The sequence below is a fragment of the Mus caroli genome, chromosome 15 (genome assembly GCF_900094665.2).
Source record: "Mus caroli chromosome 15, CAROLI_EIJ_v1.1, whole genome shotgun sequence".
Classification (NCBI taxonomy): domain Eukaryota; kingdom Metazoa; phylum Chordata; class Mammalia; order Rodentia; family Muridae; genus Mus; species Mus caroli.
This window is the reverse complement of record NC_034584.1, coordinates 42,470,119-42,496,803: the sequence shown is the minus strand read 5'-3', so window position 1 is coordinate 42,496,803 and position 26,685 is coordinate 42,470,119. Positions and strand designations below refer to the sequence as shown.

The window sequence follows — 26,685 nt, the reverse complement described above, 5'->3', positions numbered from 1 at the left end:
TTTGAAAACAAATTAAATCCAAAACTCATATTCATCTTCAATATATATCATGTAATCATCCTAAGAATTACTTTTTTTTCAAATCTACAAATTTTACAGAGAGAGAGAGAGAGAGAGAGAGAGAGAGAGAATCATGACCATATTTTTGCAACCAAACACGAGCAACTATCTCCTGTGCTACTGGGCAGGCTTCCTCTGCTTCACTATAAGGACACTCCATTGGGCAGGCTCCCTTTCTCTCTTCCTGAGTATATATAACACTTCACACATTTAAACCATTTACTTGTTTTGATGTCTTTATAAGGAGTTATAGGAACATGATCTGATCTAATTTATATTTTGTAGAGATCACACTGCCTCATTTTTACCTTCTTAGCTTCATAAGAATGGCTTGGTGAAATATGGTGGTAACTTGAATTATGGTGATAACAATGAAGTAGAATGATTTCAGATATATTCTAATGATATGATTTTAAATACGCAATAATAGTTTCATGTAAAAGGGTAAGAGAAAAAAAAGAATAAAGAGCAAGTCTCTGCTTGGAAACTTGAACCAACAGAAGAAGGAATTAAATTGCAATTCTAATAGCATAGAATTAAGAAAAATAAGGAGAAAATTTAAGGACTTAATTGGAGCTTTAACTTTCAAATGTCTGAGACATAAACAGAATATATGAAGATTATGATAAATGTAATCAAAATTTAAATTTATCAGGGCAATCTACAAGTAATAAAGAAAATTATAAGGATTACTGAGATGGCACTATGTGTAAGATGCTTGCATGTGAGCATAAGGACCTGAATTCAGGTCCAATCTCCTATGTGAAAAGATATAGAATGTTTGTGACCTTAGGACAAGCAATCAGAGAAAGGGGAATATCAACATTCGGTGGCCAGCCAGCATGCAGAAATAGCACACTCTGGTTCAGTAAGAGACCCTGGCTCAAAAAGTGAGGAAGAGATAAGCCCATGATCAGGACAAGCCCATGATCAGGGGTAGTTGGCAACACAAAATGGTTAAATGGTAGCTTTTTAAACTTTCTTTGATATTTCTTGTCATACTGGTCTTTGCTTGATGTTTTTATTTCTGTTCTTTTGTGTATGTTTCTTTTTTTCTTTTTTTTGAGAAAGGAGAGAGACAGACAGACAGACAGACAGACAGACACACACACACACACACACACACACACAGAGAGAGAGAGAGAGAGAGAGAGAGAGAGAGAGAGAGAGAGAGAGAGAAATCGGGGAGAAATTCCAGGAGAGATATAATATAATCAAAGTATACTGCAAGCATTTTAAAATAAAAAAATAAGAATAAAGGAACACATCTGGTATTAAATTCTGATCTCCATATAGCAAAATGAACCTGCACAAGTGTGTTCATACACACACACACACACACACAAGCTCAATATAAGTAGATAAGTCGTAGATTATATATAAAGAAGAACTATGAAACAATAACAAACACTCAGAATGACTACTAAAACACCAGCAGCTCTTTCAATGTGGTTTTAAATAACCACTTTAATGGGACAAAACCTAAGATCAAAATGTGAAAGATGTCCTTTAAATTAGTGTGAAAGAACTTGACCAAATCATGACAGAAGTATGTCTCTTGTTTGACAACATGAGTGTTGTTGATGAAATGTTTTCTTTGGAATGACAGTTTGAAAATAACTTCAAGCAGGTTCGGGAGTGAATAAATGCTTCAGATAGTTAACATATTTGGGAGATACAGTAGCCCACAAGAGTAGAATAATGAGCCAATTACATATTCAATAGAAAATCAAGACATTTTTATAGATACTACAGAATAAAGAATTATAACAATGAAAATATCTGTGGTATGAGGTTTTATCTGTCTCATATGTCTCTCTCATATATTAAAAGTATATGAGTTTAAAATAAATATTATTTCAAGCACAGAGAGGGATACATTATAATGGTTAATTTGTTTACTTGGTGCAATCTAGAATCAACTTGGCAGAGACACTTGTTGAGGGAGTATGTAGACCACATTGGTCTGTGAATAATTGTCTTAACTGCTTTACTTGACATGGAAAAACACATCCAGGATGTGATCAAAAACTTTGCTTAGTTTCAGGCCTTAGACTATATAAGACCAGGGGAAACTAGCTGAATGCTCACCAGGTATGCATTCATCTCTGTTTTTTTTTTACTGTGGATATGAATTAACTATCTGTTTCAAGTTTCTGTACTCTTTACTTCCCTTGTGCAATGATCTGTAACTTTGAATTTTTAACTATTCCTTTCCCCTTAGGAGCTTTCTGTTTGTGGTGTTTTCATTAAGGCAAAATTAATCTGCTGCAAGAATTATTTAAAGGTGTCAGAAAGGAAGACAGATAGACATTAAAGACTGGTAGGCTGTATGATGGAAAAATGAGAGCTCATACTTAATACTTTTTTGATAATGCTTGATAAAACAAGTCCAAGAAATAAAATATGTACATATAAAGACAGATATGGATGGGGTGAGATTTAAGGCAGGGAAGAAAATAGTAACATATCTGCTACCAAGAGGGAAGAGCAGACGATATTAAAACTGCTACCCTGCAGAATAATTTTTGGTGACCTTTGGAGATTGATGATAATGACTCTTCTTATTACATGATTTCTATCTAGCATTACTGACTAACCCTAGCACAAATGTAAAATTGGTTGTGCAAAGTATGTTAAAGTTCACTATGTTTGGCAAATTGCTAGTAATTATTTCATGCATATGTATTAGAATCATAGACCTAAAGCACAGAAATCCCTAAGTAAATGCCCAAACTGATCTTTAAGAGGGAATTCATTTAATTATTTTCCAAGGTCAGGCTTAACAACAGCATTCGGCCACCTTAGAAAGCAGCAGACAAAGAATTTGTAGAATCATCTGGGAGATGCAATGACTTTATATGTATTTAAAAACTGAGAAAAGATCCAACTCAAAATAAGCAAAATCTAATTAGGATATAAAATATTAATAAAAGATAAAGTTAGGGTGTACCTTCAGCTCTTTTTTTCATTCAACATTATCATCTTCCCCAAAGTACTAGGTATTCCTAGAATCTTGTCAAAAGAGAATTGCATAGTAGCTTTCCTATGAATCACCATCTGTGTCTAAAACTCCCAGATTGACCTAGTAATGTACCTCATAAATATGAAAATTCTGTGGGAAGTATTTCTGGTGGTTTTGACCCATATAATATTTAAATTATTTGATTAAAATATGAAGATTATAAAAGCAGAATCTATAAAGCAATACCAAAAATAACATTATATTCAATTTCATATACAAAAGAACATTTACCCTGCAAATGGTATTGCTAAATAGAAGAAAAGACTGGGAGAAAATATTTAGAGATCCTTGTTAGGATTTGGTCCAAGATGCACACATACAGAAATGAAACAAAACTTTTTAAAGATCAGTAAGCCCTCAATTTGGTTCCATAGTATGTTAAACAGCAGAGAGATGAACCTTGGTATTGTTCCAGTAACAAGTATTAAAGTCTTTTGCTACAACATTGATCACAACTGAAAACACTGTTAAAATTCTTCCAGAGTAGCAGTAAACTCCACAAAAGAGGTAGTCATAAAATGAAAATCTCCACATACTAAGACACATTGTATTTTTTCAAGGAAAGAAAGAGTCTTCCTCTCTGGGTCCACACATGCCATCATAGGCAATCTCTCCATGTTTTCAGAAACTTGAAGCATAGGTTCAGGTTCTGTCTCTCCAGTGTGCTTGCTTTAAATTCTTTTTTTTTTTTTTTTTCTGAGACAGGGTTTCTCTGTGTAGCCCTGGCTGTCCTGGAACTCACTTTGTAGACCAGGCTGGCCTGGAACTCAGAAATCCACCTGCCTCTGCCTCCTGAGTGCTGGGATTAAAGGCATGCATCAATACGCCCGGCTTAAATTCTTACCTGCAACATAAGGCACAATAGGAGTTCTTCCAAAAAAACTACAACAACAATAAGCCATCATTGGTAGCCTCTTTTTACACAAATGTTAATTTAAAGTAACATCTTTAAAGAAATCTCTAATCTTGTCAGGTTTATCACCAGTCCTTAACTTGTCCCTTGGGAATTATGCCATATAGTTTGCCTGATCAACATGTAAGTTTGTTTTTTTTTTTTCAGTTTTATTTTTTCCTCATCTTAGGAACTCTGTGACCAGATGCCTTTGCATGTGTTGTTCTAGATACTCATTCACTTGTGCAGTCAGCCTTTCTTCAGAGAGTTTGTTATTTTCTAAATCAGGTATTTTTCGGGTCATTCAATCCTTAAGTAGTGTGTGAGTGTATCTGTGTGTGTGTAATCTCTTTTGTCTTTGGGAAAACTTTTGAGTTATACAGAGAATAAATAAAGATCATGTAAGTTAAAAATACTTAATTGACTGAATTAATTAAAATAGGAAAAATACATCATCAACTTCTTTCCATTCATTCATTTGGACCTATGGCTGGGTGACCTGGAACTCATTATTAAAAATGAAACGAAGACAGAAATTTAAAAACTACTAATCCTATCACACCTAATCAATATATTTGCATCTATAGGAAAATCTCTGAAAGATGAGATATTTTACTGACTTCAGTGTTCCTTTTTGCTCTAATTCATAAGGTGAGAACCTTGACAACTGTGTTTTGAAGTATGCAAAGCTTTTTTTCTAATTTGAAATGTCCATGGAACATCAAACATCACACAATTTGTGTGTATGTGTGTGTGTGTGTGTGTGTGTGTGTGACAGAGAGAGAGAGAGAGAGAGAGAGAGACAGAGACAGAGACAGAGACAGAGACAGAGACAGAGAGAGACACATAGAGAGAATGGTTGCCAATGAAATATAAAAGCTGGCTCCATAGTGTCTACTGAAGTATAAATTAAAATTTTAAATGTCTCTTAAAATTACAACCAAATGTCTGTGAAATCCCAGTTGGTGGTATCCTTACTTTTCATAGATTCTTACAGCAAAGATTTTATATGACACCTTCTTGTCAAAAGCATAGGAAATTAAGTAACAGGGGAAATTTAAATGATGCAAAAGTGATTTTACCAGAGGAGCATTTCCTTCCCTCTAGGAGTGTTGCTGGTTCCAGGTCCACATTTTTGTTGGAAAATCCAGACACTGATAGACTTTTCTTAAAGTGGACATTGCTTTGGGGGTCATATTATTACATGACAGTTAGGAAAACTGTAATGATGCAAATGCATCATACTTTTGAATGTGAACCTGTCTCCCCATTCAGGGTGTGCTTCCTAAGAATGCTAGTTTACTCATGAATATCATTTGAGTAGTTTCAAAGAAATCCTCTACAGTAGACATTTCCAATGGCATTCTTTCTGTGCCAAGTACTCAAGTGCTTATAATGTGCCATGAAGAATGGCTGACAGCTTTGGTATATCTGCTCTCACCACACATCATCATTCTTCCCTAACCTTCTCCATTTCTGGTCAGCTGGTCAGTACCTACCATTCAGTAACCATCACAACTCCCTGTCATACTTGTATGACTTAAATATATATATAATTTTACCTGACTCTTGTCATACTATCATGTTTCCATTTTCTTGAACTCTCTTCTTCAAAGTTTCCTTACATGAAATAGTTTCTGAGCTCCAGTTTGCCAGTCTCTGCAGCCAGAATTATTCCCTTACAGTTTTAGGGAATGCCTCTCCTGCCAATTCAGAACTCAGAGCTGAGATACTGAAAAGAATTTCAGAAGTAGCCAGTTTATGAACAAGAGTTGGGCTAATGTGGAATTTTAAATTAGTTTGGGCTCATCAAACAGGCTCTAAGAAGAAAAATACACCTTGGAGTGTGGGTGTGTGCATTTGCAAGAGAGCTCCAAGTCATATCTGGTTGTTTTGACAATGGTCTTATATAGAATTTTTCTGGGGATTGACGTTACTTTCTTCAGAGAGTTTCTACAAACTGAATAAGATCACTGGGTGTTTCTTGAGTGCATGTAACTGAATTAAATATTACAAAGTAAAAGCCTAGACCAGAGAATACAGGGTGGTGGGATATTTTTATTGCAAATAATTTTAATTGAGATTTTCAAATGATGTCTGGGAAAAGGTTTTAGATCTCTATCATAGGTTATGAATATTCATGTTACATGACTGTCTCATTTCTTTTTTAACATAAAATTTCTATATACAAAGAAAAATAATGGTTCAACAGGAGTCCCTGCTTCATATATTCACTGTTGTGCATTTCTTGCTATTCCATTCTCCTGAGGGTTCAATCAGATGGCAGGATAAGCAGCTTCTTTACATTCCCATGTGCACTAATGTCACTATCTTTATCCATATCTTCAGAACAGCTGTTTTTTCTGTTTTCCACAGAGGACTCACACCAGCACTGGAGACCTCATAATCTTGACTCTTTTTCTCTAGTGCTTCCCTTTTGTAATAATTCTGAGATTTGGATATTTAGTTTCATTTAAAAAATTAAATCCAAATGAGTTCTTTTATAAACCAAGTATTCATCAACAAAGATCAAAGTGTTTGGCATTTGGAGTCAGGTGAGTGTAACATCACTTTCTGGTCACTTTTTTGTGTCACATGAAGAATTATAGTACTAACATTTTTAGGAAAAAGTCCCGGCACAGGTTTCTTTCACACTTTAAGCCATTTATGTTCTTTTGTGAAACACACACACAGCCTTTATATTTCAAAATGTACCTTAGCCAACACAATATCTGAGGAACTGCCTGCCTTCCCAGCTGTTAGAATCCACTTTCCTACTGATAACTCTGAGTTACTGCTTACTATTCTACACTCTGTCTGGACTGCTCCTAACTCCAACTGGCCAACCCACATGGCCACAATTTTATGGCTCAGCTATCCCTTTGTGGTTCTCCTTCTAAGTTCTTCCTCTTCTATGGTGGCTACTCTCTCTTCCCTCTCTCTCCTCTTGGTCTCTTCTCTCAAAGCTCGGATCAAACTCAACCTAACCTATGTCTCTTTTACCTTGCTATTAGCTACTGCCATTTTAATTTATCAATCAGAATTAACTGGGGTCAGGGTCTCTCAGTATCTTAATTGTTGACTTTCTTGTCTTTCGGGCAAACAGTTTAGGGGGAACCAAGTTAGCACTAGAATGCAAGGAGTATTAAGCCAAACCACTACAAAGAACTTTTTAAAAAAATATTTATTGATTGTATGTATATGTGTACACTGTAGCTTTCTTCGAACACTCCAGCAGAGGGGATCAGATGCCATTATGGATGGTTGTGAGTCACCATTTGGTTGCTGGAATTTGAACTCAGGACCTCTGCAAGAACAGTCACTGCTGAGCCCTTTCTCCAGCTCCAAAGAACTTTTCTTATCCAGATCTCTCTTTCATTTTTTTTCTTAATTTTCACAGTGCAAATTCAGTGAATTGCCAAGACACTGCAGTGAACAGTGAATATTTTCTTCTGATTTTCCAACTATTTTCTTAATTACTGCAAGTGCAAACATCTTCATTCTGGTCTCAGTATATGGGTCTTCTCTTATTGTATCTTGTTTTGTCCTACTTGGCTGCCATCTGTTGGAAAAGTAGGGAGAGTAGATTTGGTGGAGCAGGATGGTGGAAGGAAGAGCTGGGAAGTTTACAAGGAGGAGAAACTATAGTCAGGGTATATTGTATGGTGAAAGAACTTATTTTAAATATAAAAAAGAAGAAAGAAAGAAAGTAAGAAATAAAAAAGAGAAAGAAAGAAAGAAAGAAAGAAAGAAAGAAAGAAAGAAAGAAAGAAAGAAAGAAAGAAAGAAAGAAAGAAAGAAAGGAAGGAAGTGAGAGGGAGGGAGGGAAAGAGAGAGGAAGGGAGGGAGGTTGTCTTCATTCTTTCCCACCAACTCAACCCTCTTGATTCCTATGCTCACTTTCAGTCCTTAGTGAGCTTTAATTCTCATTGAGTTGTTAAAAAGACTTCTCACTTTCAAAATAACCATTATGAAGTTCGATGTAGTGTTAGGAAAATGTGGCCAGGATGTACATCGTCACTCTCCTGCTTCTAATCAAAGCTGTATTTCTCCCATATGACACCAAATTAATGAATGGTACAACACTGGTTATCGTACATATCATGCCTCATTTTCTTTAGCTTAAGAATGACTTCACTCCATAGTTCTGTTAGTGGGCGAACATGCTTTCAGGAGCTTCCCACTGAGTAATTACAAAGCCAGGCTTTGAACCCAGACCTTATGGCTCTCAGTTGTTGCTCTTTCCCTTTGCTTATACATTTGCATTTTAGCATTTTAGTTCTTCTTTACTGCAGTCTAAACCTAGCCTTCTGGCATTATCTTTCTAGCACCATATTGTGATACAGAATGCTAAACCTGTTTCTCCCCATAAAATTATATGTATGTGTATACTATATATATATATATATATATATATATATATATATATATAATTTCAGTTGTGTGATGTGTATTTAAAGACAATGAATGTTAAAGCTTTTACTCTACCTTAAATTTAGCAGTAGTTTCAAATACAAATTTTTTATTCAGACAGTCTTCATTCTTAAATGAGTAGTACTCTATAGCACATTATTCTTATTTCAAATAGATAATCCTGTCATCCTTTGAAAACCACATCTCTTTTTTTTGTATGTATATTCTTCATCTCTAATATAACTTGCATCCACAGCCACTTGTGTCATTTGACTCTCATGGAATTTCATAATTTTTTCCTATTTCCACAATACATTCATTTTATACAGTAAAAAATATTTATACAATTGCACTCTGCCAATCCATCTGTAAATGTTTTAGGAAAGTGTTATATGTGAAATGGACCAAACCCTGTCACCACTCCCTCCTGTGTTATATTTTAAAACTGATAGGATTAACTTGTACAAGTATTTTCCATATGGAAATACTATTATGGCTTCTTTGAAAAATTCTTAAAAACCTGTAACTTAGGACTGGAAAGAGAGGTAATCAAAAGAACAACTTTTCTATTATTCCTTAGGACCCAAATAGTTTTGTGCAGTTTTGAATGTTATCCAGTAAAATTTGACTCCAGTAGAAATACATCCATTTTATATTATATAAAGATAAAGATTAAATAGTACAAAAGGGTATTTCAAATGTCACCCCAGTAATACTATGTAAGCTGATAGGATGTTTAAGAATGTATGACTTAAGGATACGCACAAATTACATAGGGAAGAACGTGAAATTCATAGCATGCATAATACTCCAATGTAGCAGTCTAATAAGCCTAACACTTTATCTGTGCTCTCTATAATTGTTTACATAGGTTTTTTCTTTGCTAGGGGGAAAATACAAATTTTTGCTAAAGAATATTGAACCATAAACCAGAAAATAAATAAAAATCTAATCTAAACAACAAAAATATCATGGTGTTACCTTTCTGAAGTACACTTTTAAATGTATATGTTTGTAAATATATTATTTTTGAAATGCAATATACACAAAGATTTTATAAAGACAGAAAAAAGGGAGATGACTGAATTTTGGCAGATATCTTGCTTGAAGTGTTAAGAATTAATCTTTTCCTGTTAGAGGGTGTGGTGCATAATAGCAAAAGAAGAAGGGGAAAGAAAATAAATGATACTATATGGCAAAAACAAATTCCAAACAAAGCATGATGGGACAAAAATAATTTTAAAAAATCTCTAAAAATATCACTGATAATATTTTGTGTTTGCCATCCCCTAATATTAGGCATGGGGCCTAATATTAAATGTTCTTTTCATACCCAGTGATAATCCATTGTTAAAACCTAATATTTCCTTTGGGAGTAGCTGTCAGTTGGAGATGACTTCTGAGTTAAAGATGTGGTCTCTTGACCATGTCCATTCTCAGTGATGGAACCCCATTTGGTTTAGACTAGAGCAGGCTTTGAGAATGCTCTGGCAATCTGTGGGTTCACATTTGTGTTAGCTCTGTTAGGTATTTTCTTTATTTACAATTCAAATGGTATCTCCTTTTATATAGCAATTATTTTTTTCAATATTTCCATATATATACTATATTATGAAAATAGCGTAATATTTATTCTTTTTTCACTATTGCATGTTCTTTGCATGGGTCCTAACAAAAGTAAAATATTTTAAACCTGGTCATTGGGCTCTCTTTGCTATTGAGCTTATATAGTACTTAGAAATGATAGAACGCTACAGTCAATGCATTGTTTTTTTAATTTACTAATTTTCACCTTCATTATCTGATCTACAAATATTTGCAAATGATTTGGTAAATAAGGAAGCATTTGGACATGTGGCTTGATGAAGACATGGAGAATTTTGGAGGCGGTTATGAGTTGACTGTGCACACAAGCTGGAAAAGAGAAAAAGAAGAATTGTAACCCACAAGAAAACAAATGTCTATGAAATTTTATCCCAAACATCTCAATCTATATCCTGAAAGATATACAGATCTATAATCATTTCACAGGGTGTCCATAATGGCTATCAGTTCTAAATCATATTCACACAGGTGGTCATTCTATTGCTTGAACAACCTGATTCATATTCACAGCTAATTTATTAGTTTTTCAAACTCATAACTTATTTGAATTATCTGAATTTTTCAGTGGAAATTTCAGTGCTCTTACTTTAAAACTAACTCTCAGACCGACATGACATGGTGATTGTAAGACTATGTGAGTCACTTGGAGGATTATGGTGCTTATGATTCCAAGAATATACTTTGTAAAACCATATACAAAACAAATACATTAAAAATCATCTGAAAAGTGGGTTCACACTATAGTATACACAGTCTTAATATAATACTTTTTCAGTTATTAAGATTAATTTTGCCATGTCTGTAAACTTATAGTTCCATTAATATAATTATATAATAGTTATATATAAAAATTTAATAATTTATATTCTAAGACCTTTTCACTGTTATTTACTACTTAAATATTCTATACACTTCTTTACTCTTTAAGGTAGAAGTGATATCATTGTCCTTTTTCCATGACCAAGAGTGATACAATGATTTCCGTCATACAGACTATTAAATTCCAGCATCAACTAGAGATGTTATTGAAATAATAGAATTGTTATACTGCTCTAGACCCTGTCAACCTAGTTGTTCTGTACAGTGTGGGAATCCCCTCTGTTTCCATAAAAAATGTAAAGAATGTAGTGCCACCTTTAATGTGGACCTTAACAGCATTTTCAACTGTATTAAAAATAGTGATAATCTCTAGGAAAAAAAATCATATGTTCAATTTGTTTGGTAAGACTGTTGTCATGGATCAGATTAGTTTTGGATCCTAATATGACTATGAATTATTTCAAATATAAAATAATGCATATTTGACAATCTTGTTTAAGTTTTTAATGTAAAAAATAATAAAGCAACTATTTATTCACTTATTTATACTTGAACAGAAGTCATTGTTTTATGTTCTGATCTATTAGAGAAAATCTGATATTTTTTTCTGTTTGTGTGAATGGTAATATTGGCTGGCCTAGTAATTGGTGAAATGGTAAAAGGGGGAAACTTGACACATACAAAGATCATAGTAAATTACATTGTATATCAGGAAGAAAACCTGGGATTCTATTGCCTTTTAGGTTCAATAGTCCATACCCAACAACCTTTATCACCATATAAAGTGTGTCACATAACTGTGATAAAATGCCTGACAAATACCTTGTTATATAACTATGATTAAATACCTGACAAATATTTCCATAAGATGGTTTTGTTTTCTTTTGCTTTGTTGTGTTATGTTTTGGTTTGGTTTGGTTTATTTTTTTGTTGTTGTTTTCTTTGCATACAGTTCCAGAGAAAATATGTCATTATGGCACATGTGCTCAACAAAACCAAAAAGTGGCTAATTATATCACACACACTGTAGGGAAAGAAAGAGATAAATGATTATGTTAAGTTCGTCTTTTTCTTTTTTATTAAATCTAGCAATCTGTCCATGGAATGACATCACCTATATTTATGGCAGATCTTCCTAACACAATTAACCTAATCTAGATAAAACCTCACAAACATACTCATAATGGTTTTGTTAGGGTTTTATAGTTGGGACTAGGCACTATAACCATGGCACCACTTATAAAAGAAAACATTTAATTGGGGATGGCTTACAGTTTCCAAGGTTTAGTCCATTATTGCCATGGTGCGAAGCATGGTGGCATGTAGGCAGACATGGTGTTGGAAAAGTAACTGAGAGTTCTACATCTGGATATGTAGGCAGCAGAAAGAAAGAGAGATACTGTGTGTGCCTTGAGCATCTGACATCTCAGAGCACACCCAATTGACACACTTCCTCCATTAAGCCCATACCTCCTAATAGTGCTACTCCCTAAGAGCTTATGGTGCATTTTTTATTCAAACCACCATACCATATATTTGTCTATACAATGATTCTAGACCCTGCGATCTGACACTCGGTAAACATATAAATAAACACAAATCAAATCCTTTCAACATAACATCCAGATATATTACATTTAAGTCATAACCACACACCTTTATCCACATAGGTACATGTCTGTCTTATAACGCAGTATAACTAGTCTAACTTCAAAACTTTCTATAATCTTCAACATTAAAACATTATATAAAGGTGCAAAGTCTATGGCTAATCTGAGACCCATATGAGCTCCTATGAAAAACAAAACAAAACCCCCAAAAGTCAGTAAAAACATACTCTTCCAGCACAATAGCACAGAAATAAACATCACTATTAGAAAGAGGAGGAATGTCCGCATAGTCAGAAATAAACAAACCAAAACATCACTGAAATCTAGAACAGCAAATGCCAATTATATATCTCCATGGTCCACATCTAGGGATCCAATGACAACCTCTACAATTCTATGGCATTTAGTACATGTGGCTTTTCTCTTGAATTGGCTCCACTTCAGAACTACAGATTTCCTTTGTGAATATCCTATGGTCATGTCATCTCCAATGCTCTAGGAACTCCACTGCAAATGGAGACATCACCTTCCTATCTGTATGCCGAACCCTGTTATAGTTCTGTTGCAGGAATTCTGATCCTGCCACACTTTGTGTCTCACTAGTACTTCTCTGTAGTTGTATAGGCTTTTACATGCTAAGTCTGTGGAAAACTCATCTAAGGCAGTTATATTTCAGCAGAAAAGCCCATTTGTGCTATTCTAAGTTTAGACTGTCTATTTTAACAAGTTGTGGCTTTAGGTGCATGGAATCTTGCTCTTGCTCTCCAGGATATTTTCCTGTTGTCCCAGTACACAGAACTAAGTTTTCCTAATTACACTATCCTCTTTAACAGTTTTAGAGGTTAGTCATCTGCACTCTCATTTGAATCTTTCAACTGCTTTACATACCTTTTACCTCATCAAACTTTATATTTGACAAGGTTTCGACTCTACATTTTATTCTCAAGGTAGAGATGTCTGAAAATATTGAGCAGTATCCAGGACACAACCTAAATATTCTTCTGCACAGAAATAACTTACTTTAAACAAATTGGTCCATTATCTTTAGATAGCAGCCCAGTAAAGTTCTAAGAACACAGAATGAATGCAGCCAGGTAGGTTGTGAGAGTATTACATTAAAGCTATCTCGACTGCTCTCTCATTGCATCGTCCCTCTGTAACAGTATGAGTTATGCTTTAACTGGTTTCCTTATCATCCCTATCATTATCCAATGGTCCTTTATCACCAATTTACAGTTCATGAACTTTTCTAGCTGAATGCCATGAGTTCCAAACTTTTCCACATTCCTACAAAAGCCAATTTTAAAGGACTGAGAACCCCATAGTAAGCCTTATCATAATATCTCCACATCTTCCTTTGCAATGTATAACTTTGCTTAAAAAAAAATAACAGCAGCAACAACATAACACTTAAAGAAATAGAAGTACACTTTGCCTTACAGGAGATTACATGGTCCAGTGTAGCAGGGAAGGCAATAGCAGAAGTCCCTGTGCTTGAGTCATTTTGTAGTTTAGACCGTGTCATATTGGTCAGTACTAATATTACCACATCATTTGACAAATAGGATAATGTTTTAGAGAATGATTTGTATTTGACTACAGTATGACTTGTCTAGATACTGTCAGGATGTAGATCTTGGAGCACAACCATAAAGGTCATCCCAGCATGCTCAATGTTTTTAACTTCTCTTTGCTTTTGCAATGCTGATGCTGATTTTCCTCCAACTTTGGTTAAAGTGCTATTTATTGTTTTGCATTTATTTGAAAGGCAATTTATATGATGGGAAGTATTGCTCTCAAAGTTAAAAATAATTCAATTTTCTTTAGTTACATGTTATATGAAATACCTTATAACAAATATTAGGTTAAATGACCAAGATTTAAAGATAAACACCTCTAAATTATAAGTTAGATATTTTTATTCATTAAAGGATCACAGTATCATAATTGCATATTTTGAGATATATTTATTTGAGATTCTATGTTTTAAGAAAAACTAGATTGATCCATGGAATGCTGCAGTTCTTGGGCACATACAGAAAGTCTAATCTTATCTACTCAAAACTTTTCATGGTAAGATATATGGTTGATTAAATATCAATATAAGAATTTATTTTATGTATTTTTGATAAAGGGAATCTGAGAAATTTGAATTATTGACTTACATGATAATTTATCATAGCATTCAGGATCTCACTTTAGAATTTCAAGATGAAATAACCATCTAAGAATAACTGAGACATTACCAAATATAAAAAAGTCCTTTTGTACTTGGGATACCACACAGAATAGCTTATGATATTTTTTGCATATTCTTAGGTATTTTTTTAGATTATATTTTTTTCTGATTGGAAGGAGTAGATTACACAAAATTTTGGCAATAAGGATATTTGTTAACTAGAATGAATGCCACATTAACATATTAATTTTTGTAATTCTTAAAATGTATTCTAAGATTTTAAATAAATGTGATTATATTAGATAACTTATAACAATTTGTGTATATTCCTCAGAAATGATTTATTTCCACCAAACAATATCTTTAAAAAAATTCATCCTAAATACATTATTGATAAGATTTCTTGGTCTTGAGAATTCCCTCTTTGAATCAAATTTCAACAGCTCTGTGTAACAGCAGTATTTAAGTTACTTAGTGACACCTAAGTACTTACTAGACAAAGTATGAAGTTTTCTATAGAGTTGGGGACATCAAAACATTTTTTGCTCCAAAGTTGTTAAAAGATACAGGCATACAAAATTTAACATTTTAAAATTTAGTTGCTATTCACTTCTAAGTTACTCTGTATTCTTTTTTTATTAGATATTTTATTCATTTACATTTCAAATGCTATCCTGAAAGTCCCCTATACCCTCCCCTGCCCTGCTCTCCAACCCACCCACTCCCACTTCCTTGCCCTGGTATTTCCCTGTACTGGGGCATATGATCTTCACAATACCAAGAGCCTCTCCTCCCATTGATGGCTGCCTAAGCTATCCTCTGCTACATATGCAACTAGAGACACAGTTCTGGGGGGTACTGGTTAGTTCATATTGTTGATCCTCCTATAGGGTTGCCGACCCCTTTAGCTCCTTGGGTATTTTCTCTAGCTCCTTCTTTAGGGGCCCTGTGTTTCATCCAATAGATGACTGTGAGTATTCACTTCTGTATTTGCCATGCACTGGCATAGCCTCACAAGAGATAGCTATATCAACTTGTATTCTTAAAGCACATACTGATCATATTTTTAAAAATTGTCCTAAATTTCATTTTATTGAAAGTAAGTTATGTTTTTTAATGTTCAATTAATCAATGTTGAATGTGTTAGTTTAAATAAACTTAAATAATCATTTGTTTTTTTTTTCAAAAGCATTATCCTGTTATATTGGTTTTAGTTGGTTTAGTTTATTTTTTTCTGCATGTTTAGGACTTTAATCTTTTCACTACACAAATGTTTTACATAAGCTTTAGCTTTTGCATCAAACTTGGTGTCTGGTTAATTTCTGCTCATAAAATTTTAATTTGGAAGACTAGCCATCTGTGTTAATGTTGGATTCGGCATTTGTTAGAAAATCACAAAACCGTATATATAAAACCCAAAAACATCCATTCATCATAAATGCATTGTTGATAAGAGTGTTTGGTCTCGAGAATGTCCTCTTTAAATCGAATATCAACAGCTGTCCTTTCATTTTTCCTGTGTTAATATTTTGATTATATGCAAAATTATAAGTTCATGATTTCAATCAAACTAAATTGTTTCAAAGTTTATATAATTTGAAAATAAAATCTCTTATTCCACTGACAGCTTTTAAATCTTTATATAACAGGACACTTTTGAGAAATTAAGTATATTTAAAAAGATGATGACATTTAAAGATGGGCCAACATAATTATTGTGAAATTCATACTTGTTTCCAAACAATGTCATTTTGTGTCATCGGCCTGCTAGTTTGAATCTTAATAATGTGCTCAATCATTTATTTGGATTGCTGCATCATATTCACTATCTGTCTAACGTGGAAGGGATTAGATGTGCAGGGTTGTCAACATATCTTCAGTGTTGACAGAGAAATTATGGTGGCTACATATAATTGTCTTTTTTATGACTTCACGGTAACTAAATACTTCCTATAAATCTTTCTTAATATGTTTTCATAAATTTCCATAATTACATGTTTTCATTACATTTATTTGAATCTTCAAGATTTATTTTTATTCATGTATATGTGGCAACTCTGAGAATTCATGGGACATGTATGTACGTGCCCAAGTTGTCCTATAAAATGTGTTGAACAGCCCAGAGATCAAGGTACAAGTGGTCAAGAGTTTCCCAGCATGGATACTGGGAAATAAAATTGTTTTCTCTGAGAAAAAATAAAAACCCTTAACTGCAAAGGTTTCTCTTTCACCATCACCTTAAAATACTTCATAAAAAAGAAATAATGAAAAAAATTCATTTATTTGAAACATCCATTTCCTAAACACTGAGCCCAGATTCCATCAAAAAATGTTATTCTGTTGATTAATTTGCTCTTGTTACTTTGCCTTATTGTATTTTTGTTGTTCTTTAATTTATTTTCAATGTTACTGCATAGATATGGCTCCCTGTAAATGAATAGTTCAAGTGTTTTGTTTTTTTTTGTTTTGTTTTTTTTTTGCTTTGTTTGTTTTGTTTTGTTTCTTTAAGAGTCCAGGAGATAGTAATGGTTTTAAAAGAGAAATAAGTAACTTAAAGCATTTATGAGGTAAGCAGTTTACATTCTGCTGAGTATAATTTAAGTCTTGATATAAAATGATTACTAGTAGTGACGGAGACTGTAGTTTAAACATAGAAAACCCCTGGCAGTCTTGTAAATCAGAGGAAAACCATGTGGTATATGTTCCAAATGCCCTGCATGGTGCTTTCAAATGACCTGAGGTAACATACTGCAAAATAGTGGTCAAAAATTACTCTCTTTCTTGCCTACCTCCTTTCTCTGCACTCTTCTATGTTTTCTGAGTGAGGGCTAGCAAACACAACAGTAAAACATGTATCTGTTGGCTTACTTTAGATACAGAGAAGGTGCTATTCAATTCTACACTAAATTGGTAGGAGAAGCTTCAGGACCAGTATGACAGAAAATTAGAAAATAAGTCTTGATAATGGCAAAAGAAAAACACGTGAGTTCTGGGTCAACACAGATTATGATAAGATCTGAAATAAGAAGTAGGAATCTGGAATAATATTTTTTGAGAGTTTGAATCCAGTAAATGACGAAGATAATTTGCACTAGATTTAAGGACACACGATGACTCTGTCCTGATTTAGCCTAGTAAAAATATTTAAATGCCTGATATGTGCTCAGTAAATGAAGCTTCATTTCTTCTAAAGAGAAAGAGGTAGGGGTTAGCAGATATGATTCTGTGACCTAAACTACTGCCTACACGCCCTCTTTTTAGATGTAAATTACTCTGAATGCATTATCTGGTGGAAGAGTAAAATGAAATTTGTTACCTCACTGGGAAATTCATCTTACGTTCCTCAAAGAAAATAAAAGACACCTTTTGATTTGGTAGCAAAGGTACATAGGTAGTTGTTTATATTTAACAGTTGCCTATATCCAGATAATATATATTTACTTATAATAATCCCCCTCACAAAAAGCCTACCAAAGCTCTAATAACTTAAAGATGATGCATGTTATATATCTTTATTTTTTATTTTTTTTATTACGTATTTTCCTCAATTACATTTCCAATGCTATCCCAAAAGTCCCCCATTCCCTCCCCCCTACTTCCCTACTCACCCATTTCCACTTTTTGGCCCTGGCATTCCCCTGTACTGGGGCATATAAAGTTTGCATGTCCAATGGGCCTCTCTTTCTAGTGATGGCCGACTAGGCCATCTTTTGATACATATGCAGCTAGAGTTAAGAGCTCAGGGGTACTGGTTAGTTCATGATGTTGTTGCACCAACAGGGTTGCAGATTTCTTTAGCTCCTTGCATACTTTCTCTAGCTCCTCCATAGGGGGCCCTGTGATCCATCCAATAGCTGACTGTGAGCATCCACTTATGTATTTGCTAGGTCCCGGCCTAGTCTCACAAGAGACAGCTATATCTGGGTCCTTTCAGCAATGCTTCCTAGTGTATGCAATGGTGTCAGCGTTTGGAGGCTAATTATGGGATGGATCCCATATAGTAGCCTGGGCTGGCATTTGTGTTCTGTTAGTGTCTGTATAACATCTGTCCAAGCTCTTCTGGCTTTCATAGTCTCTGGTGAAAAGTCTGGTGTAATTCTGATAGGCCTGCCTTTATATGTTACTTGACCTTTCTCCCNTACTGCTTTTAATATTCTNTCTTTATTTAGTGCATTTGTTGTTCTGATTATTATGTGTCGGGAGGAATTTCTTTTCTGGTCCAGTCTACTTGGAGTGCTGGTTGTACATCGTGGTGCGGAGCCTAGTGCGCACCACGATGTACAACGTCCACAAGCAGGTTGAAAACCTTCATTCTCATCAACTCCTATTATCTGTAGGTTTGGTCTTCTCATTGTGTCCTGGATTTCCTGGATGTTTTGAGTTAGGATCCTTTTGCATTTTGTATTTTCTTTGGTTGTTGTGCTGATGTTCTCTATGGAATCTTCTGCACCTGAGATTCTCTCTTCCATCTCTTGTATTCTGTTGCTGATATGCACTCCTATGGTTCCAGATTTCTTTCCTAGGGTTTCTATCTCCAGCATTGCCTCACTTTGGGTTTTCTTTATTGTGTGGCTCCTGCCTGTCCCAGAAGCTGTCTGCTTCTGTGTGCACACACTCACCTGTGCAGACTACTTTTTTGGTGGAGTCCTGGGACCAAGATGGCTCCTGCTGTTCCTGAGGCAAAAGCCTTCCGGGCCGGGTGGACACCTGTCCTCTGGCCAGGGAGGTGGTCGGATGTCTGGAGCCCCAAAAAGGGCTCTGCCTCAGAAGCTCTGTGGCTCCCACCTGTCCTAGAAGCTGTCCACTTCTGTGTGCACACTCTCACCTGTGCAGACTACTTTTCGGCGGAGTCCCAGAACCAAGATGGCTCCCGCCGTTCCTCTGTTATATATCTTATCATGGAAAAACTGATTAAAATTAAATACACTCATTTGTGGCAAATATAAGTACTATTAGACATTACTGTTAATTTAATAAGATGTAGTAATTGAACAAGTTCCACACATATTCCTCTTACTAGGACTTGCTTGTTTGTCTCAATATTTTATTATAATTGGTTTCTATTTTTCTTCCATTTTGTATATGTTGCCAACCTATCTCCTTTAGAACTAAACTTCTGCAATAGTTCATGCCTCTAATTTGTGCTCTCAAATTGTATTATTCATTGAGCAGCCAAAAGAATCACTTTAAACACAGAATATTGATATTCACTGGGCTCTCACTAAAAGTTCACATCTTTTAGAACAAAGATCAAAGGACTTGAAGCATTCTGTAGACTTGAAATTCATCATATTGAATCACTAAGAGCTTCCTTTAGTTAATTTTATACATGGATTTATGTTTGCCTGTCTTCATTTGCTACATTATGATCACATTATTAGTCTTGTTTATTGAACACCCACAAAAAAGTGAAGACATATTGGTGCTTGTGTATTATAAATGTTTAATATACCTGAATATCCTGATACAGGAAATAATCAAGCAATCACTTGTGTAGAGGAAGGCTCCATATTTGTTAGGGTTAATTTATATCCAGATACTGTTGAAGGTGTTTATCAACTATAGGAGTTCTTTGGTTGAATATTTGGGGATGCTTATGTATGTTATCTTATCATGTGTGAATGGAAGTACTTGGATTATAATTTGTATTCCCCTTATGTTAGTTATTTATTTCTCTAGCTAGAACTTCAAGTACTGTATTGGATAGATATTGAGAGAGTGAAGAGCATTGTCTTCTCCATTTTAGGGAAAATGCTTTAAGTTTCTCTCATTTAACTGGATGTTGGCTATTGGTTTGCTGTATATTCCCTTTATTGTGTTTAGGTATGCCCCTTGTATCCACCAGGATGGCAAAGATGAAAGAATCAAAGGATAGCACATGAGGATGTTGTTGTGGAACAAGGGGGGAGTGGTAATATTCTACTGATGGTGGGAACTCAAATTATACAACCACTTGGGAAATCAGTATATATATATATATATATATATATATATATATATATATATATCCTAAAGATGCTCTACCATTCCAAAAGGAGGACATTTGGTCAACTATGTTCATAGCAACTTTGCTCATATTAACCAGAAACTAAAAAAAAAAAAAACTAGATGTCTCTCAACTGAAGAATGAATACAAAAATGTGGTATATTTATACAATGGAACACTACTCAGCCATTAAAAACAAGGACATCATGAATGTCATAGGCAAATGGATAGAACTAGAAAATACCATTCTTAGTGAGTTAACCCAGACCCAAATGGACATGCATAGTATGTACTCACTTATAAGTGGATATTGACCATAAAGTACAGAATAACCATGCTATATTCAAGAGACCCAAAGAAGCTAAATAACAAGGAGGTCACAAGGGAGGATGTTTAAATCTTTTTCAGAAGGGAAAACAAAATAGATACAGGAGATCAGAAGAATGAGGGAACGGGGTAGAAGAGGGGATGAAGAGGTGAACAGGGCAGGGGACACAGAAGATCATAGTGAGGGAGAGCAGGGGAAAAAAGGGAGATCTGCTGTGAGAAGAGGGGGGGATCTCTAGGACAACCTTGTGATGGTGAGAAGCCTGAGGTTCTAAGAGGAGACTCTACCTGATATTTCTAGAAGTGCAGAGAATATGGATGCTGAAGTGGCTACTCCCTGTAGCCAGACAGGACTCCCAGTGGAAGGAAAAAGACAGCAACCCACCCAAAAAGTCAAAATGCATCATGCCTACTATATATGCAAGGACAAAGATAGGGGAGAAACTGAGGAAATGTCCAACAAATAACTGCCACAAATTGAGACCCAACTTATGAAACAGAGCCAATCCCTGACACTATTAATGATATTCTGTTATGCTTGCCCTCTGAGAGACTCCATCCAGCGGCCAATGAAAAGAGATGCAGGAACTCACACCCAAACATTAGATGGAGTTCAGGGAGTTTTATGGAAGAGTTGGTAGAAAGACTCGGGATCCAGAAGAGGACAGGGATTGCACAGAAAGACCAACAGAGTCAACTAACCTGGATCCGTGGAGGCTACCAGAGTCTGAATCACCAACCAAAAGAGTGAGCACAGGCTGAACCTAGGATCCCGGAACATATGCAGCAAATGAGAAGCTTGGTCTTCATGAGGGACCCGCAAATAGCTAGAGCAGGTGTTGTCCCTGAGCTTGTTGCCTACCTGCCTGCCTGTGGATCCCATATCCCTAAATAAAAATCCTTGTCTGGCTTCAGTGGGAGAGGATGTAGCCGTGAGTTGATGTGTGTGGGTAGGGAAGTAGGGGGTGACATCCAGAGAGGGGTGGTTTTCCTTCTTAAGGAGGAATGGGGACAGAACTTGCATGAAAGGGTACAGTGAGGAGAGGAACGCTGAGATTGGGTAGTAAAGGGAATAAGTACATTTAATTTTTAAAACGTGTCTTTTCTAAAATTTATTCTCTCATTAATTGTTGATCATAGTGCCTATACTCTCAGTAATCTATATAAAAAGCCATTTCTTTTGCCAATGCATTCAAGGCTGTTTCCCACTTTTTTCTCTTCTATCAAGTTAAGTGTATCTGGTTTTATGTTGAGGTCTTTGGTCAACTTGAACTTGAATTTTGTGTATCTATTTGGAATCTTCTACTACCAGCCATTCAGTTTGACAAGCACCATTTGTTGAAGTTGCTGTATTTTTTCCAGTTTGACTTCTGGCTTCTATTATTTAAAACAAACAAACAAACAAACAAACAAAAAAACAAACCAGGTGTCCATATATCTGTGTATTGATGTCAGGTCTTCAATTTGAATCCAGTACACAGCATGTCTCTATTTGCTGACACACCATGTATTTATTATTGTTATTATTATTATTATTATTATTATTATTATTATTATTATTATTATTACTATAGCTCTCTAATACAATTTGAAATCTGGAATGATGAGACCTCCAAAAAATTTTTATCGTTCAGGATTGTTTTAGCTATCCTGGGTTTTTGTTTTTCTAAATGAAGATGAAAATTGTCCTTTCAAGATCTATGAAAATAATAAACAAACAAACAAACAAACAAACAAACAAACAAACGTTTTTTTTTTTTAATGTTGAATTGGGTTGAACTGAATATGTAGATTTCTTTTGGTAACATGACCATTAATCCTACTGACTTATGAGCCTGAAAGAATTTTCCACTACTGATAATCTTCAATTTCTTTCTTAAACAACTTGGAGTTATTGAGATATAGGTCTTTCACTTGTTTGAGTATGAGTTATGTTACATTAAGGCATTTTATATTATTTGAAGTTACTGTGAAAGGTGCTAATTTATTTCTTAGTGTATTTGTCATTTGTATATAAGAGAATTACTGAAATTTTTGAGTTAATCTTATATCCAGCCACTTTGATTAAAATATTTATCAGCTGTAAGTGTTCCCTAGTTTCCTGGTGGAATTTTAGGTTCACTTACTTTATACTATCATATTATCTGTAAATAACATTACTTTGACTTCTTCTTTTCTAATATGTCTTATTTTAGTTGGCTTATTGCTCTTCCTAAAAATTTAAATACTACGTTGAATATATAGAGAGTAGACAGCTTCGTCTTGTTCTTGACTTTAGTTAAATTGCTTTGACTTTCTCCATTTAATTCAATGTTAGTTATAAGTTTGTTATAAATTCCCATTATTACGTGCAGGTGTGTCCCTTGTGTCCCTAACCTCTCCAAGACATTTATCATGAAGGGTATTAGATTTTATCAAAAGATTTTTCTGTATCTAGTGAAATGATTATGTGGTTCTTTCCTTTCAGTTATTTTATATTGTGGAATACAGTTATTAATTTTGGTATTTTGAATCATCTCTGCATCGTTGGGATGAAGGTTATGTGATAGGGTAGATTATCTTTTAGATATGTTCTTGAATTTTGTTTTAAAGTAGTTTTAAGGTATCATATTCTTCTTCTTTTTTATTATATATTTTCTTTATATACATTTCAAATGCTATCCTGAAAGTTCCCTATACCCTCCCCCGCCCTGCTCCCCTACCCACCCACTCCTGCTTCTTGACCCTGGCATTCCCCTGTACTGGGGCATATAAAGTTTGAAATACCAAGGGGCCTCTTTTCCCATTGGCCGAATAGGCCATCTTAAAATATTTTATTGAGTATTTTTATATCTATGTGCAAGAAAAAAATAATCTATAATTCCTTCTTTATTGAGTCTTTATATGGTTTATGTATCAGGACAACTGTAGCCTCATAAAATACATTACTCAATGCTCCTTCTGTTCTCTTTCCTGGATTTGGAGTATTGGCTTTAACACTTCTTTGAATACATGGTAGAATGCTATGGTAAAACCATCTACCCCTGAGATTTTTTAGCTTGGGAGAATTTTAATGACTGTTTATATTTTTATAGGAGTTAAAGGTCTATAATTGTTAAACTGATTTTGACTAGACTTTTGTATATAGTACCTATCAGGAAAAATATCTATTTCCATTAGATTTTATAATTTGTTTGAATACAGGTTTTTTAAAGTATATTCATAGACAATATCTAATTTTGTGACCTGTAACCGAACTCTTCAACATGTAAACGTACATTATAAATTTGGTTCTACAGAGAAGAGAGAACATTGTATTTGTCTAGCCATATGCATTTTTGAGCCAATTTTGAAATTTTCTATTCATGCATGCTGATGCTAGTTCCTTGCTATTGTGAATAGTATAGCAATAAATAGATGTGCAATCATATCTATATTAAGGTATAAGTAGATTGCATATTCACTCAAATAGGGAATATTGGTCATTTGGTAATTATACTTTTAGATTTTGGAGAAATGTCTGATTTAATTCTTGCCAATGAACATATTTATAGAAGATTCATCTTTACTTTTAATGCATAACTATATATGTTGTATGTTTTATTTATTTCTTAAAATTTATTACAAATTTGGCCTATTGAATGGAGTCTATAGATGTAGAGCTTATCACCACATTCTGTCTTTCTAAAAGGTATTTCTTATGTTTGTTCAATTGTAGCCTTGGATCCACTGTGCAGTTCTCCTGTGATGAAGATTATGTCCTACAGGGAGCAAAAAGCATTACTTGTCAAAGGATAGCTGAAGTGTTTGCTGCTTGGAGTGACCACAGGCCTGTATGTAAAGGTAAAGAAAACTATTATAATAAGATATTCTGTGAAGATACAGTGATGCTTATGTTTTTTAAATTTGCTCAGCATTAAAAAGAAACTTTAATATATACTCTTTGAATTATCATTATTCTTGTGTTTTTTAAACAAATTTGGAGAGGCTAGGGACCACTGTGTTTTTAATCTAAAGAGTTTTCAAATTAATAATCCTAGAGATTACAGCTGAATCTGAATACATGTAATAACAAGCATTAGAAAATGTCTTTCATCTTTGTAAATAATTCAATTATTTTTCCTATGTGAGTGAAATGGATATTTTAAACCAAATTCCAACTTCATTTGTAGAACTTACCACTTTATAGTGGTAAGGGCTATCACTGGGGAAAAACGTTCAGTTTAACAGAATTTAACCTAAAGCCAAGTAATAATTGGTTACAATTTACACATTACTAGTTATCACAAGTATATCCTCATTCTCCTCTCTCTCCCGCTCTCTCTCTCTCTCGCTCTCTCTCTCTCTCTCTCTCTCCCTCTCTCTCTCTCTCTCTCTCTCTCTCTCTCTCTCTCTCTCTCTCTCTCTCTCTCTCTCTGTCTCTGTGTGTGTGTGTTCATGTGACTGTGTGTGTATGTGTTTATCTTTGTTCTTACTCCAACTTCTAACATAATTCTTCAAATAAATTATTTCTGTAAAATGAAAGGGCACTTCCTTTTCTATTTTTACCAAATTATGGTTGAAAATTTAATTGACACTATTAACAAATCTTTGTGTGTTATAACATATACATATATAAACATGTTATACATACATACATACACACACATATATATATATATATATATATGAAAATATTTTGAAGGAAAAGTGAAGTCTTTAATATCTAGAGAATAAATGAAATAAAGCGAAGGTAGCCAGATTAGAATACTTCACCTTTTTCAGAAGTAAGCTCATATGCATTAAAGTACTTTTATTATAATTGTTTTCAGACTCCAGTGACCACTTATAGTGTAACACAGTACATTCTGGTAACTCATACAGTTGGCTTATAGAATCCATACCATAAGTTTTAGACACTGAAACTGATGGGCTGATATACTTCGATATAAACCACAATGTTTGCAAGAACCATGCCACAAGGATGAGCATATTCACATATAGCAAGTACTTAGAGCTTTTGCATATAGAAATAAAACCTACTTCTCAAACTCAAACACGAGGCCCTGTGTTTTAACAGAGCATCAAAATAACTATGATTTCATTGAAGACAAGGTCTGAATATCATTACACAATGTTATCTCTTTTTTTAGCTTCTATATTGTCGAACACTCTCCCTACCTTCTGACTGCCTCTTTGCCATCTGGTTTGCTTGTTCCTTTTCCTCTTTATAAAACCTGACTGCTAACTGAAAAACTGTTCTACCCACACTCCACCCCTCCTCTTTTGTCCTAGCTCCCACACCCACTACATTTCTTCAAATAAAAAATTCTTACAAAATTATACAAGCACTCTTTATTATAAACTTTTACTTTTGAGACAAGGTCTTGCTATATATACCCAACTGACCTCAAACTTATTTACACCAGGCTACACTCTCATTGATGTATTAATCCCTTGTGTTGGTCCCTCTAATTTGGCGGTTGCAAGTGTTTATAAGTATGAGCTACAAACCTTTATGAAGCTGTATTTTGAATTCACCTTTTCCATTTCTATTGCTTGATCATGTATCTGTGATTACTTATAATTGCTACATTTCTGCATTTCTTAGCATATCAGTTGTAACTTTTTAGTTCTTACTGGGAGCCTTTTTTAAGTCACCACACCCAGGGGAGTCTTCTTAGATATAATGAGAAAGATGTCAGAATAGAGAAGGGGCATATGTACTAGGTACTATAAAGAGAAAAGATATTTCAGGTCTGGCTAGATATAGAAGTAAAATGTAATAAGAAAAGATTAAAGATGATATTC

The 26,685-nt window shown here is 34.4% G+C and overlaps 1 protein-coding gene across 6 annotated transcripts in view; it reads left to right on the top strand.

The window, feature by feature from the left end:
* Csmd3 (CUB and Sushi multiple domains 3) overlaps positions 1-26,685 on the top strand; it is a 1,196,994-nt gene that overhangs the window by 486,500 nt on the left and 683,809 nt on the right. For all 6 annotated transcript variants that reach the window (XM_029469822.1, XM_021183659.2, XM_029469819.1 and 3 more), the window contains one exon: positions 24,614-24,738. In XM_029469822.1, coding sequence (XP_029325682.1) covers positions 24,614-24,738 — 125 coding nt within the window. The remainder of the gene's footprint in view (positions 1-24,613; positions 24,739-26,685) is intronic.